The sequence below is a fragment of the Pseudorasbora parva genome, chromosome 13, assembly GCF_024679245.1.
Source record: "Pseudorasbora parva isolate DD20220531a chromosome 13, ASM2467924v1, whole genome shotgun sequence".
Taxonomy (NCBI): domain Eukaryota; kingdom Metazoa; phylum Chordata; class Actinopteri; order Cypriniformes; family Gobionidae; genus Pseudorasbora; species Pseudorasbora parva.
The window spans coordinates 10,678,128-10,694,289 of NC_090184.1; the positions used below are offsets into that span (position 1 = coordinate 10,678,128).

At 42.2% G+C, this 16,162-nt stretch overlaps 1 protein-coding gene across 5 annotated transcripts in view; it reads left to right on the forward strand.

The window, feature by feature from the left end:
- Window positions 1–16,162, forward strand: part of acot7 (acyl-CoA thioesterase 7) — a 188,104-nt gene that overhangs the window by 146,005 nt on the left and 25,937 nt on the right. For all 5 annotated transcript variants that reach the window (XM_067413156.1, XM_067413153.1, XM_067413155.1 and 2 more), the window contains one exon: window positions 2,859–3,043. In XM_067413156.1, the coding sequence (XP_067269257.1) occupies window positions 2,859–3,043 (185 nt within the window). The remainder of the gene's footprint in view (window positions 1–2,858; window positions 3,044–16,162) is intronic.

The window sequence follows — 16,162 nt, forward strand, 5'->3', positions numbered from 1 at the left end:
CCCAGCGAACCAACAAAAAGCTCTTTTTTGAATGCAAACGATTGCAACTGTCGATCACTCGTTTCACCCGCACTTGGCAGTTCTCCTTTTCTCACGAGACTCAATTACACACTCTTCGTAGACACAGTAGTAGTACTGCTCGGCTCCAAAGAAGAAAAGCACTGATCTGCCATTCCACTTCCTATTTATACCCGCGCTGCGGGGCGGAGCGTGGAATGTGCGGATCACATGCCAATCTCCGATTGGCTCGTTTTTATACACTCGAAATAGATAGGTCGAAAAATATTTCCTAATAGAATAAATATAGTCTTGTTCAAAATAATAGCAGTACAATGTGACTAACCAGAATAATCAAGGTTTTTAGTATATTTTTTATTGCTACGTGGCAAACAAGTTACCAGTAGGTTCAGTAGATTGTCAGAAAACAAACAAGACCCAGCATTCATGATATGCACGCTCTTAAGGCTGTGCAATTGGGCAATTAGTTGAAAGGGGTGTGTTCAAAAAAATAGCAGTGTCTACCTTTGACTGTACAAACTCAAAACTATTTTGTACAAACATTTTTTTTTTTCTTCTGGGATTTAGCAATCCTGTGAATCACTAAACTAATATTTAGTTGTATGACCACAGTTTTTTAAAACTGCTTGACATCTGTGTGGCATGGAGTCAACCAACTTGTGGCACCTCTCAGCTGTTATTCCACTCCATGATTCTTTAACAACATTCCACAATTCATTCACACTTCTTGGTTTTGCTTCAGAAACAGCATTTTTGATATCACCCCACAAGTTCTCAATTGGATTAAGGTCTGGGGATTGGGCTGGCCACTCCATAACATTAATTTTGTTGGTTTGGAACCAAGACTTTGCCCGTTTACTAGTGTGTTTTGGGTCATTGTCTTGTTGAAACAACCGTTTCAAGGGCATGTCCTCTTCAGCATAGGGCAACATGACCTCTTGAAGTATTTTAACATATGCAAACTGATCCATGATCCCTGGTATGCGATAAATAGGCCCAACACCATAGTAGGAGAAACATGCCCATATCATGATGCTTGCACCTCCATGCTTCACTGTCTTCACTGTGTACTGTGGCTTGAATTCAGAGTTTGGGGGTCGTCTCACAAACTGCCTGTGGCCCTTGGACCCAAAAAGAACAATTTTACTCTCATCAGTCCACAAAATGTTCCTCCATTTCTCTTTAGGCCAGTTGATGTGTTCTTTGGCAAATTGTAACCTCTTCTGCACATGCCTTTTTTTTAACAGAGGGACTTTGCGGGGGATTCTTGAAAATAGATTAGCTTCACACAGACGTCTTCTAACTGTCACAGTACTTACAGGTAACTCCAGACTGTCTTTGATCATCCTGGAGGTGATCATTGGCTAAGCCTTTGCCATTCTGGTTATTCTTCTATCCATTTTGATGGTTGTCTTCCGTTTTCTTCCACGTCTCTCTGGTTTTGCTTTCCATTTTAAGGCATTGGAGATCATTTTAGCTGAACAGCCTATCATTTTTTGCACCTCTTTATAGGTTTTCCCCTCTCTAATCAACTTTTTAATCAAAGTGCGCTGTTCTTCTGAATAATGTCTTGAACGACCCATTTTCCTCAGCTTTCAAATGCATGTTCAACAAGTGTTGGCTTCATCCTTAAATAGGGGCCACCTGATTCACACCTGTTTCTTCACAAATTTGATGACCTCAGTGATTGAATGCCACACTGCTATTTTTTTGAACACACCCCTTTCAACTAATTCAACGAATTGCCCAATTGCACAGCCTTAAGAGCGTGCATATCATGAATGCTGGGTCTCATTTGTTTTCTGAGAATCTACTGAACCTACTGGTAACTTGTTTGCCACGTAGCAATAAAAAATATACTAAAAACCTTGATTATTCTGGTTAGTCACATTGTACTGCTATTATTTTGAACAAGACTGTATGTCTGGAATTGTATAGGCCTGCTGTCCTTTTGTCCTAAGAGATCAGATGAATTTAATGGAAAGACAGTGAAGGAATGACAGAACGAAATAATATATCTGCCATCAGGCTCCGTTTCCATGGAAATAAAGATTAGACATATACATCAAAGAGGGCAGGAAATGTACCTAACAATTTCAACCATCCTCTTTCTCTCAGCTTTGCTCTAAATGACAGATTGCCGTGAATGCTTTTTAAATGTGCAACATCGACTTTTTAACACTTATGCCATTCTGCACCTACCTCAGGACTCTATTAAATGCTTAAAAGTACATTTTAAGGTTTTTCAAAATCCATTAATAATATGTGGTGTATAAGGCATAATGAGGTCTGTCCATTCTTGGGCTATGCTTAACAGAGCCAGGGGTCAAAGCCGCATCACCAACAGGAACAATTCTGTGTTAGCTATGAGCTTTACAGAAAGTTACAATTAAAGTGTATAAGCTGCACAATGCAGTATGCCAGTGGTTGCCAGAGATCATTCTGATATGATCAGAATTGATCAGTTTCAGATAGCAGGGGAAATAATATAATATAAACACAATTAACACACAAATAATATACAGAACCCCTCTCAATAAAGTCAATATGAACTAACTCAACAATGAGAATAATATACTACTTCACAATTCACATACTTGAATGTTCAGAACATTATGAACCAATGCTGCAGTTTTTCTAGATTTAGTCTCAGTTTCTTCATGTAGTACACATTAAGCAAACATATACTTTAGTATAGTACATACACTTTCTGGCATGCTGTATCTTTTAGTATTCCCCCTTAATTTCAACATCAGAATACTGTTTAATTCTGTAGACAATATATGGTAATCATATGATGAGGAATAGATTTAATACCTGACATTGTGTGACCCCTGCAGGCTGTGTCATTACTGTTTCTGGGAGGATGACCTTCACCAGTAATAAGTCAATGGAGATTGAGGTTTTTGTTGATGCTGACCAACTGGTGGAGGCTGAGAAGGGAAAATATAGGGCTGTCACAGCCTTTTTCACCTATATCTCCCTGGACAAAGACAACAAGCCCCTTCCTGTGCCACCGCTGAAAGTGAGTAATGCAGAGATTATGTATAATTATGTAGGAATACTGAACATAATCTTTATATAAACAACACTTTTGAGACACAAAATACCTCTAAGAAGGGCTTCTTGGGATAAGGCTGAGCAAAATGTTAAAAAAAATTTTTTTATCGATAATCGCATTTAAAATATTGCCGATAATTTTCGAGAACCACCACCACCACATTCTGACATACACTACACTACAATACACTGTTTGCTGCTCTTAATGATAGCCTGCAAATCAGTTGGTTTAATTTAATGATTGAAACTTTTTTATAATTTCCATATTGTTCTAATCGAATTTGTGTTTGAAATAAATTTTGTTTCGTGAGGAGAGCTGTTGAATATACAACTGAATAGAATAGAACCATGGTGACTGTAAAATGCATTTAAAGGGATAGTTCACCCAAAAATGAAAATCGTCTCGTTACGAATGTAACCTTATTTCCCTGAAGAGGGAACGAGACGCTGCATCGGAACGCCTCTGCGTGATTGCGTCATGAAGTGCGTGTCGAATCAGTCCAATCGGAAGACGGAACGTCATAGGCAGGTGACGTCATAGACCGGAAACTATAAAGCACCCGCGAACACAAACAGAAACTAGCTTCGGAAAAGCCTGAAGTAAGTGATCACGGGCATGCCGGGAGTATGGCAGGGTGACGCAGTGTCTCGTTCCCTCTTCAGGGAACTAAGGTTACATACGTAACCGAGACGTTCCCTATCAGGAAACTCGAGCTGCATCGAAATGCTGTGAGAATGCTTATACCCACATCGCCATAGGACCAAGTGCTCGTATGTGTGAAACCTCAGCGCACACGACTACGACAACACCTGCGCCCCAACTGTAGATGCTACGTCAAGTTCGTAGAATCTAACGAAGGTAAGCGGCGGGGACCAGCCTGCCGCATTACAAACATCTTGGAGGGAAGCCCCCGACAACAGTGCTTTAGAAGCAGCCATACCCCTGGTAGAATGCGCCCGGACAGCCAAGCAAGCGAGATGGCCTCGACCACCCACTTGCTCATTCTCTGCTTAGATACTGGAGCACCCTCTTTGGGGCTCCGAAACAGACAAACAACTGGTCAGTCTTTCTCCACAGGGCAGCTCTGTGGACATAAGCATCTAGTGCCCTAACTGGGCAAAGCAGATTACATTTTTCCTGGTCTGACGTTGCAAACTCTAAACATGAGGGCCCTACCGAGAGGGACTGAATGTCTCCAATTCTCTTAAGAGACGAAATGGCCAGCAAAAAGATAGTTATTAAGTTATTAATTAAGTGTCAGGAACTTGTCTGATAGTTCCTCAATAGGCTCGAAAGGGGCCAAAGATAGGCCCTGGAGAACAATGGCCAAGTCCCAGGTCTGGACCCTCGAGTGAACCACTGGCCTCAACCTCAAAGTACCACGAAGGAAATTAGTAAATAATGGGTGTCTTCCCAAAGACACTCCACCTAAAGGAGTGTGGAAAGCAGCTAAGGCCGCCACGTACACCTTTATTGTGGAGGAGGTCAACCCTGCTGAGAACCTTTCCTGCAGGAACTCCAGCACTGTACCAACCGGGCAGTTAACTGGGTGCAACTGGCACTCTCTACACCACACTGAGAACAATCTCCACTTCAGTGCATATAATTTCCTCGTGGCTGGAGCTCTGGAGTGAAGGATGGTCTCAACAACCTCAGTCGAGAGACCCGCCTCTAAGAGCTGGGCCCCCTCAGGGGCCAGGCCCATAGTTTCCATAACTCCAGGCGGGGATGAGGGAACGCTTGAGAGAGAATGTCCCTTCTGGTCGGAATCTCCATTGGAGAGCCTTCCAGGAGGGATATTAGGTCCGAAAACCACACTCTGGTCGGCCAGTACGGAGCCACTAATAGCACACGGATTTCATCCCGGCGCACCCTCTCCAGAACTCCCGGAAGCAGAGCAATCGGGGGAAAAGTGTACTGGGGTAGCCTCGGCCACTTCTGTACCATGGCATCCAGCCCTAGCAGGGGGGATGTGACAGAGAGAACCACTGAGGACAGTGAGAATTCTCTGCCGAAGCAAACAGATCTACTTCTGCTTTCCCATATTTCAGCCATAGGAGCTCCACCACCTCAGGGTGGAGCCTCCATTTCCCGGGCCTTGGCCCCTGCCTCGACAGGATGTCTGCTTCCTGATTTAACACCCCCGGGATGTAAACTGCCCTGATGGAGCGCAGTTTCCCTTGGGCCCACAGGAGGATCTGACGTGCCAGCTTGTACAAGGGGCGAGACCTCAGACCCCCCTGATGGTTTATATAGGCGACCACTGAAGTGTTGTCCATCCTGACCAACACATGGTGGCCCCTGAGGTCTGGCAGGAAATGTTTCAATGCAAGAAACACAGCCAGCATCTCTAGTCGATTTATGTGCCATAGCCGCTGATGTTCCTGCCATAGACCTTGGGACGAGCGACCACTCATGGTCGCCCCCCACTCCGTGAGAGATGCACCTGTCGTTAGCGTGACGCGACGAACATGAGCCCCTAACACAGGTCCCTGGGACAGAAACCAAGGAGGTGTGACAGTGCTAGACCGAAGGGAAGTACTCGATATTGGTATGCCTCTCCCCTGAAAGCAAACCTCAGAAACTTCCTGTGATGTGGAAGGATGGAAACATGGAAGTAAGCGTCTTTGAGATCTATGGTCACAAACCAATCCTCGGATCTGATCTGTGACACGATCTGTCTGAGTGTAAGCATCTTGAACTTGAGCTTTGCTACAAAGCGATTTAATAGACGCAGATCTAATATCGACCGCAACCCTCCATCATTCTTTGGTACAATGAAGTAACGGCTGTAAAACCCCGACTCCCTGCTGGGAGAAGGAACCCTCTCTATAGCCCCCTTTTGCAGAAGAGTCCTTCTGAAATGAATCGCGTACCCCCTTTCTACTATCTGCAGTACCCAACGAGAAATATTCAATAGACGTTTCCACTCGTCTAGAAAATTTACTAAGGGAACCAGCCTCTCGAGGCTGGCCTCTGGTATAAGTTGAACAGCAAATGCAGTGCCCTGAAGCGGCGAACAGGCAGGGAACACCTGACTTGACTGCTCGCATGCCCTCCGAAGAGGGAGTGGACCACCCTCGGGTGGCCCGCAGAGACTGTCTGCGCCCCGGCATTGCGGCGGGATTGGCAGCGCGGGCCCCTGAGGGCACAGGAGGAAGACGGGTACCGTATTCTGAGGTAAGCACCATCTTCCTACGGAGGGGAACACCCTCAGCGTCCTGACCCATCTGGCGTCAGGACTTCTTCAACGAGGCCTTCTTGGAAGCTTCAGTAAGAAATGACCCTATCTGGTCTATATATATATTAGGGAACTAAATACACACTGAAGACAGGGCTAACAAGGGGGACAGGTGGCACAGATGACTAGACACAGCCGACATTACTTAACAGACGTGGGAGCTGAACTGAGGCAGGAAACTGAAACAAAGGAATATGTGACTAACACAAAATCAGGAAACACAGGGGGAAAACCACAACAGACAGACTAAACATGTGACATATATATATATATATATATATATATATATATATATATATATATATATATATATATATATATATATATATATATATATATACACATATAATTTTAACAGCTATTAATGATGTATGTATGATTTAATTAATATGTGTTTGCGTGAACCGCTATTAATGATGTATGATTTAATAAAAATGTGTTTGTGCGTGTTTCACTCATTTTCCTAACACAGAGCTATATATATATATATATATATATATATATATATATATATATATATATATATATATATATATATATATATACTCCATGTATATATACACTTCGATTGTTCCTCCTGTAAAGTCATGCAGTGTGAAACCTCTGGTCGTCGATCTACTGTGCACTGTGAACACAACAGAGACTGAATTCTACCCCAGATAGTCATGTAGTATGTATATATATATATATATATATATATATATAAGTCATATATATATATAAGTCATATATATATATAAGTATAAGTATATATATATATATCATTTTCCTAACACATTTTCTTATATTTATATATATTTATTATATATATATATATATATATATATATATATATATATATATATATATATATAGCTCTGTGTAAGGAAAGTGAAACACGCACAAACACATTTTTATTAAATCATACATCATTAATAGTGGTTCACATCCATGATTTTGTACGATTGCATTCATATCAGTAGAGAACCATACCGGAGTTCACATGAACTGTAGGCCTACTCAGACTACCCTTTTTAAGCGGATGTGCACTCGAGTTTAGAAGACAGTGTTCACATCATCAAACCGAACTCTGACTTCAATTGCACATGGGTGCACACCAAAAGTGTCAGTATGAAAGCACCCTAACTCTTAAACCTCCTTCAGGGCATGTCTATCGGCGTGTTTACTTATTTTATTATTTATCAGATGAAGATTGTAATGCCTAGTTCACACTGCTTGTTTTAGCCCCGACTTTGACTCACCAACAGGTTTTCCAAAATTGCAGAAAAATGCCCGAAATCATAGGCAAATGCACGCGAGTGAAAATCACACAGTGTGAATGACCAAAGACGCAATCAAAGATAATCGCAGACGAGTCGCCGACACCCGTGATATATTTGGAGGGGTGCATTCTAAATATCTGGACCTATCGGCAATTCAAAATCCTACTGTGTGAAATTAGTTCTGACTGAAAATTACATCGCCGATGACCGAAAGCCAATGAGAGAACAAGATACAGGGCAGCTGGGGGTTCAGGGAGGAGTTATAGACCAGAATATCAGTATTTTAATAGATATATTTACAATTCTATCAAACAGAAACAAAGCACAAACATTTGCTTGTCCAGCCGCAGCAGCAGCACATTGTAAAATGATTTATTTACTTCAAACTCTCTTTGCAGAACACAATCTTTGCTTCCTGTGTCTCCCCAATAATTTCCTTCTCCATAATCTTTTTTTTTTCTCCTTTTCGCTGCAAATCTGCAGACAGACCATTTGGATAGCAAAGTTTCTGCAGTTTATCTTTTTTGATAACGATTTGAGTCTAGCTCGAGAACTCCAGTCTGACGCACATGTGGTTTACTTGTCACATCGCACGTGTGTTTGGTTGGGAATGTTGGGAAACGTAGTTTGCACACCAGAGAGAGTGAGTTGTCAGCGATTGTTCCTCCTGTAAAGTCATGCAGTGTGAAACCTCTTGTCGTCGATCCATCGTGCACTGTGAACACAGCAGTGACTGAATTCTACCCCAGATAGTCATGTAGTATGTATAGGCATTAGTCTGATAACAGTGCACCTGTCAACGACATTAGTAATTAATATTTTGGGTCTTGTAATTAACTGCAAATGATATGCCCCAATACCCTCCTGAGCACATGGCTTATACAACAAATAAGGCACTTACATAAGATTGGCTTCAGACAGATATTCATTTTTGAACAGAAGTCCAATCAATCATCATTTTGGCTGTAAGCAGGCATGCCGAGACGCCTCCGATATGGTAGTGACAGAAGGTAAGCTCCATTGGTGTTGGCATTCTCAGCTCCCTACAGAAAACTCATAATAGCCGCACTGTGTACCATCAATACACAACTTCTCAACACATCCTCAGTTGCTTTTGCACCTTGAGCCCAGAACCAGCTCTGTGATTCTATTATTTGGGGTACATTTGATGTCTATTACCAAAAATTACCATCAGTTCATCTTTTTTTTTTTTTATTGTATTCCATTATTTTGCTTCAAATGATCATTCAAAACATAGAATACATTAAAAAAAAGCCCATAAAATGTTAATAAATATATGCATTATTTATGTTTATTATTTTATTAACCATAAATAGTTCTCAATTTAGATTAGGCCTCCATTCTATAAATATAAACAAATGAAAACTGCATGAGATCAGTCTTATGGGACTCCTCATTCTTGTGTTTCAGAATATAAATAGTATATTGACAGACTATTTCTGCTATTTCAGACTTCAGGTGTTTTTTTTTTCCCCTCCATTGAAAGATCTTTCATGTCTATTTTTAGGATTCCAGTTTTAGCTCTTGGTTGAGGGGAGTTATAGGCTGGGGGAGGGGTGAACAGCACATGGAGTTAAAGCACAGAAAAAAGTGGGGGATTGTGAGATGGGTGTGACAACTGAATACCATGTTGCATACAATGATAGATCACCCAGACATTCAGAGGTTTGCCTTTTAGAGCTCAGGAAACATTGCAGAGAAAGGCAAGATGAATAAAAACACCATGTTCTGTTAAGAACAGCATGTATAGTAAGTATTTTTGTCTTTTCTTTCAGTAACAATATTTAAATAATCTTAAAATAAGGTAAATTTACATGAGAAGCAAAAGTTAATAAGAGAATATATCATGAAATTAGCATAAACCTCACGTTTGTTAGACCATTGTTTAAAATAAGATATCAAAGATTTTTCAGTGTATAGGCTTTCTGGACCTATTAATGCTTTTTACAAACACTCAGCTGGTCCATGCCACACAAAACAAGTTGAGTTACCCTAGCAACCACAGGGTTTGCAGTGTGATAACCGTTTATTTTTAGAAACATCTTCTGATGTGTGTGCAATAAGAGGTTAAAAGTGTGATATGACATAGCAATACAAAACAGAAATACAAGATTCCTTATTAGTATTTAGTATTGACATTTCTAGTGCTATCTGTCATCTTTTCTTAATAGTCAGGTTGAGAATATACTGATAAAATTTTCTGAAATACAAATTTTCAACATAAGTATGCATACACTGTGGCAATAGACATATGAAAGTAGCCAATGGAAATGCAATTTTCTGTCAGATAGACTCATAGTACTTGGATTGAATATGGAGTTAGAAAGAGTTTGCATTAAGTACCAAATTAATAGCTGGAGCATTCTGACATACGTATGTGGTTCAAACCTTTATGACATAATTTTTATGTGGAACACAAAAGGAGATACTTACATTGTCCATTTTCATACAAATAAGCCTATAATGTCTGGCACATCATGCCCTCAAAAGGGACAACTACAGTAAGCGTAGTTCATACTTATTGTGCATTATATTCCAAGTTTTTAAGTCATAGCCTTGTGTAACGAACAGACTAAAATTTAATTTATTTGCTAAAACTTTCCCCCTCCACCAGAGCTGCAATATATATTAACAAACATGTCTTGTTGAGTTTTTGTTTTTTCCTGTCTTTGTTGTGTTAGTTCCCTTTTGTTCAGTCACTCCGAGTTACGTCAGTGATTGATGAAATTGGGGTTTCGCTTAGAAGCCTATCACCTTTACGATGAGCGGTTCTCCAGGGCGTTGGTGTGACTGCGCTTTCCAGCGATTCCACATTGTCTGCCTGCTGGTCTGTGCAGTGATCTGCAACAGCAGTGAGTGTTTCCCTGGCCACTTCAGCATTCTGCAGAGCTTCCTCTAGCAAAAAGAGTCACTGCTTGATGTGTTTGGGCTTACAGCACGCTCAAGCAGTGTTTGATGGATGAGTCATCTTCTTACTGTGGGAACATCTCATTGCGGTCGAGACTCAGTGACCTCGTAATGGAGGTAGAGTCCCCTCTGCCACACCAATCTATCCCCTCTGCGAGAGGTAATACTTTGGCTGGTGGCCAGGGTGACCTGAGGGTTATGGTGTGGAATAAAGCCCCAGCAATCCTTCCTCAGGCCACCCCCCACTCTTGCACACCGCTACCCAAAAGTGTTTGGACTGAAACAGTGAGACAGCCTGCATGTTTCGTTCTGCCCTCCAGATGAAGACAAGATCTCGATTGCTGCATCTCTAGGTGGGCTGGAGTCTTCTGGGAAAAATTTGGCTATGCTGCTGAGTATCAACAGATGCCTCTGCCATGGGCTGGGGGGCCATGTGCAATGGACATGCTGCCGCAGGCACCTGGACAGGACCCCAGCACCTCATGCATCTAACCGTACTTGGTTCTCCGAAATGGTGCTCCTTGCGATAGCTCTTCCGTGGCCAATTTATCTCAGGAAGGACCTCCTCTGTCAGAGACAGGGAACCTTCTGGTTGAAGAAGCATGCATGGAATTCGGGGCGGCTAGCTCTCATGTAATCCTGGAAACCTGGTCTGGATATGTGTCCAAGGTTCCCACCACTCCTTACAGAGTTCAGGTGGTGAACCTGCAAGCACCTCCCTTGGAGGAGGCAGACCCAGCCTTGGCACTGCTCTGTCCAGTCTTTGCCCTTCATGCTTACATAGATAATAACACAGTGTTTTAGAACCTCAGACCAGTTTTTTGTCTGTTGCTGAAGGGAAGCTGAAGGGAAAAGCTCTTTCCAAGCAAAAGTTGTCTCACTGGATAGTGGATTCCATTGTCTTGGCTTATCAGACACAGGGCCATCCATGCCCCCTAGGGGTGAGGGCATACTCCATACACATGGAGTGTAGCCTCCTCCCTGGCACTAATGCATGGTGCCTTGCTAACAGACATTTTCAGAGCTGCCAGTGTACTCGCTTGCAGCAGCCAGTAACTAGGACATGCCATGCTCTGTGTCATCGCTTGCTCTCCATTCCACTCCACAGACTGAATACAAGCCATATTCCTCAGGTGAGTTTTCTCCTCTGAAGCCCTGAGTTCCTACAGCACTGCTGATGCTGACACCAGAGTGCATGCCTGCTCTGTCTGCCCTCGTGTTGAGCTAGGTGCCTTTATGTGCATGTACTTCCACTGTAAGCCTCTCTGAGCATGTCTTTCCCTTGCCACCCATGGTGTTGAAACATTCCACCCCTTAGGTTGGATACCCCAGAGTGTCCCATAAGCATCCCACTCGCAGATCATATGTGTATACTTAAGTCCTCCCTGCGGGCAGGCATTGTATTGCATTTTGCACATGGGATATGCTTCCCAGTGTACCTTGGTATTCCAAGTTGAGTCCTTCATCCATGCTAGTCTCACGACAGGCGTGATCAGATTGGACCCCCATTTCGTCAGTCACTGACGTAACTCTGAGTGGCTGAACGAAAAGTACGTAACGTCCTTCTGCCACTTCCACTGTAAAGCTGGAACAGCCAGGAGTTCAGTCTCGGCTCCTCAGCAGCTTGAATAATATGAGATTGCCAGCGTCTTTCCATGTATAGTGGATACGGAAAGTATTCAGACCCCCTTAAATTTTTCACACTTTGTTATATTACAGCCATTTGCTAAAATCATTTAAAATCATTTTTTTCTCATTAATGTACACACAGCACCACATATTGACATAAAAACACAGAATTGGTGACATTTTTGCTGATTTATTAAAAAAGAAAAACTGAAATATCACATGGTCCTAAGTATTCAGACCCTTTGCTCAGTTTTTTTGTAGAAGCTTCCTTTTAATCTAATAGAGCCATTAATCTCTTTAGGAAATTTGGGGATCCTCTAACATTCCTCCTTGCAGATCCTCTCCAGTTGTGTCAGGTTGGATGGTAAATGTTGATGGACAGCAATTTTCAGGTCTCTCCAGAGATGCTCAATTGGATTTAAGTCAGGGCTCTGGTTGGGCTATTCAAGAACAGTCATGGAGTTGTTGTGAAGCCACTCCCTTGTTATTTTAGCTGTGTGCTAAGGGTCATTGTCTTCTTGGAAGGTGAACATTTGGCCCAGTCTGAGGTCTTGAGCACTCTGGAGAAGGTTTTCATCCAGGATATCCCTGTACTTGGCCGCATTCATATTTCTTTCAATTGCAACAAGTCATCCTGTCCCTGCAGCTGAAAAACACCCCCACAGCATGATGCTGCCACCACCATGCTTCACTGCTGGGACTGTATTGGACAGGGGATGAGCATTGCCTGGTTTTCTCCACACATCGCTTAGAATTAAGGAGAAAAAGTTATATCATGGTCTAATCAAACCAGAGAATCTTATTTATCACTATCTTGGAGTCCTTCAGGTGTTTTTTTTTTTAGCAAACTCCATGCAGGCTTTCATTTGTCTTGCACTGAGGAGAAGCTTCCGTCGGGCCACTCTGCCATAAAGCCCTGACCGGTGGAGGGCTGCAGTGATGGTTCACTTTCTATAACTTTCTCGCATCTCCCGACTGCATCTCTGCAGCTCAGCCACAGTGATCTTTGGGTTCTTCTTTACCTCTCTCGCCAAATCTTTTCTCCCCCGATAGCTCAATTTGGCTGGATGGCCAGCTCTAGGAAGATTTCTGGTCGTTCCAAACGTCCATTTGGTGATTATGGACGCCACTGTGCTCTTAGGAACCTTAAGTGCAGCAGACATTTTGAGTTTGCCACAATTCTGTCTCCGAGCCCTTTAGGCAGTTCCTTTGACCTCATGATTGTCATTTGCTCTGACATGCACTGTGAGCTGTAAGGTTTTTTATAGACAGGTTTGTGGCTCTCCTAATCAAGTCCAATCAGTATAATAAAACACATCTGGACTCAAATGAAGGTATAGAACCATCTCAAGGATGATCAGAAGAAATGGACAGCACCTGAGTTGTGAATTACTACAATGTTTTTGAATTAATAATTTATAAGATACACTCCAGTCGGTTATTAAAGGGACATTGGCTTTATATTTTCATGCCCCTAAACATGACATGGAACAAAACAAACAGTGACTGGTTGCATTACATGTCAGTCAAGTGTCCTCTTGGATGGTCCTTGGGCAATGAATGCTGCGATTTGTCTGAAAGTCTGGCTACATGGTTCATGTTTTATTTCAAAGCACTTTTGCTGCTATTGGGGTGGAATTGCAGGTAATGGGGACAGGTTTGGTGGTATGGTTAGGTTTAAGGGTGTGTTAAATGTTTAGTTCACCCAAAAATGACTACCTTTCTGGGCCTTGGATGTGGTAAGTCAATTGCTGTATATGGAGGGGTCAGAGAGCTCTCCGATTTCTTCAAAATAGTGTTGCACGATATACTGATACTAGAAAAGTATTGCAATACCCTGCTATTACAAATGGTACGATATGGAATTTTATTAGTACCTTGTACTACGGTACTAATAAAAGGAGGACAGTGCTAAAATGGGCTGTATTTCTTAATTTGCGTAGATGTGTGACAGCAAGTGTGTAGAGTTCTGCTTCCACTGTTCACTAAACATTGAAGTAGAAGAGTTAAATATATACGTGAAGTGCATAACAAAGAAAGCAACATAAATATGCACGCATGAGAAAATAAAGCGGTGCGCGGCACATGATCACGCTGCCGGACTCTGACCTAAAGCGCGCTTACTCCTTTCAGACAACATGCGATCGTGATTTAGTTCTTTCACGGATTATTGTTTGGGTTTGAATGGTCAAAGGATTTAAAAATGCACGGTCTGGCGAGTATTCAGCTAAACACAGTCGGATGTCTTTAGTTAACGTATATAATTGAGGTAATTAGATCTGTGCAGGTCTAAAAGGGTTAGTTCACCCAAAAATTTAATTGATGTCATTAATGACTCACCCTAATGTCGTTCCACACCCGCAAGACCTCCATTCATCTTCAGAACACAGTTTATAGGGGGGGTGAAACACTCAGTTTCAGTCAATCTCATGTCAATCTTGAGTACCTATAGAGTAGTATTGCATCCTTCATATCTTCGAAAAGTCTTTAGTTTTATTATATTTATAAAAGAAATATGGGCTGTACCGAGTCTTTCCGGAAAAAAACGAGCGCCTGGAGGCATATCGTGTGGGCGGAGCTAAAGAATGACAATCGCGCAAAGCAGTGACGTCCTCAAGCATGGAGAAACTCATGGCTATCAAGCTCAGATAATACAGATAATGATCCAGAATCATTCGGAGGCTGAAATAAATTGAACAGGAGAAACGGCAACAGCAAGACATCCGTCTCTGTGGTATGTACTGTATTTAGTGGCCTGTCAACATTTGTGTGTCTTTACTCGCAGTTTATGAGGACATGATTCGGTTTATGGACTATTGTATGTGACTAAACCTTAGCAGTAGCAAGCAAAACGGTTTTGCACGTCAGACATAGAATATTCATATTGTACATAGAACAACAATAGAGTAACCGTTAGCGCATTTGAATGACGAAGCACGCGATCATGTCGTTTACTGATGTTTACTCACACGACGAGCCAACAGCATAGACATTTGAAGCAGTTTTACTGACTGGCTTCTTCCAAAGCAGGACCGAACCTTTATCGCTGGGACCGCTCTGTCAAAAACACACTTCTTTGGTATGATTTGATGAAGTCCTGACAGCAGTGAACGGTGGAGATCCACTTTTGCGACGCGACTGAAGCGATGTTTTGAAGTTTCCCATCATTTCTGCGTTCAAATCGGGTCAAATGCAGCGTTGCTTTCCCGGAATGCTGTGCTGAAGCGTTGAAGTCGCTCGACATCAACCATTGGAATAAAGTGGAGCGTGGCGCCTGGATCGACTGGATCTGCACCTGAGTGTTTACAGGCGTGCATTTCCTCTCTCGCTCAAGTCACGCGCGCGCGCACCCCACCCTACCACTATCAAAGTAGTCCATATGTGAAATTAGTTGGTTAGTTAGAATCTCTTGAAGCATCGAAAAAACATTTTGGTCCAAAAATAACAAAAAAATACAACTTTATTCAGCATTGTCTTGTCCTTTTTTGTGTTCAAACCTCAAATAAAGATTCAAACGGTTGTGAATCGAATCCCAGTGTCATGGGATTTCAGCAGTTTGGCATGCGGTCTGAATTTATTTAAATTTAAATTTATTATTTAATTTATTTCTTGACTTGCTACTAAAAAAAAATAAAGCTGTAATGATGAGTCCACAGGTTGAGGATCCATATGCAGCTTTATTTGACTAGCACAAAGGTAAAACAACAGGCAGAGGTCAATCACCAACAACAGGAACAACCAAGGAAAGGCAGAGGACAGGCAGGGGGTCGAGGCAGGCAGCAAACCAAGTCAACGGAATCTAGTCGAGCAAAGCACAGGTCAATGGGCAGGCAGCAAGGGATCAAAACCAGAAGTTCAGTCTAGAGTCGTACTCGGGATAAACCAGAAACAGGAAACACGTTCAGAGTTGTCAGCAGTAGCAAAACAAAACTTCGCAGTGAATGACAGAGTGAACCTAGTTTATAAAGACTGAGGTGATGAGGCTAATGGTTCTCAGGTGTAAACAATGATGGCTGGTGAGTC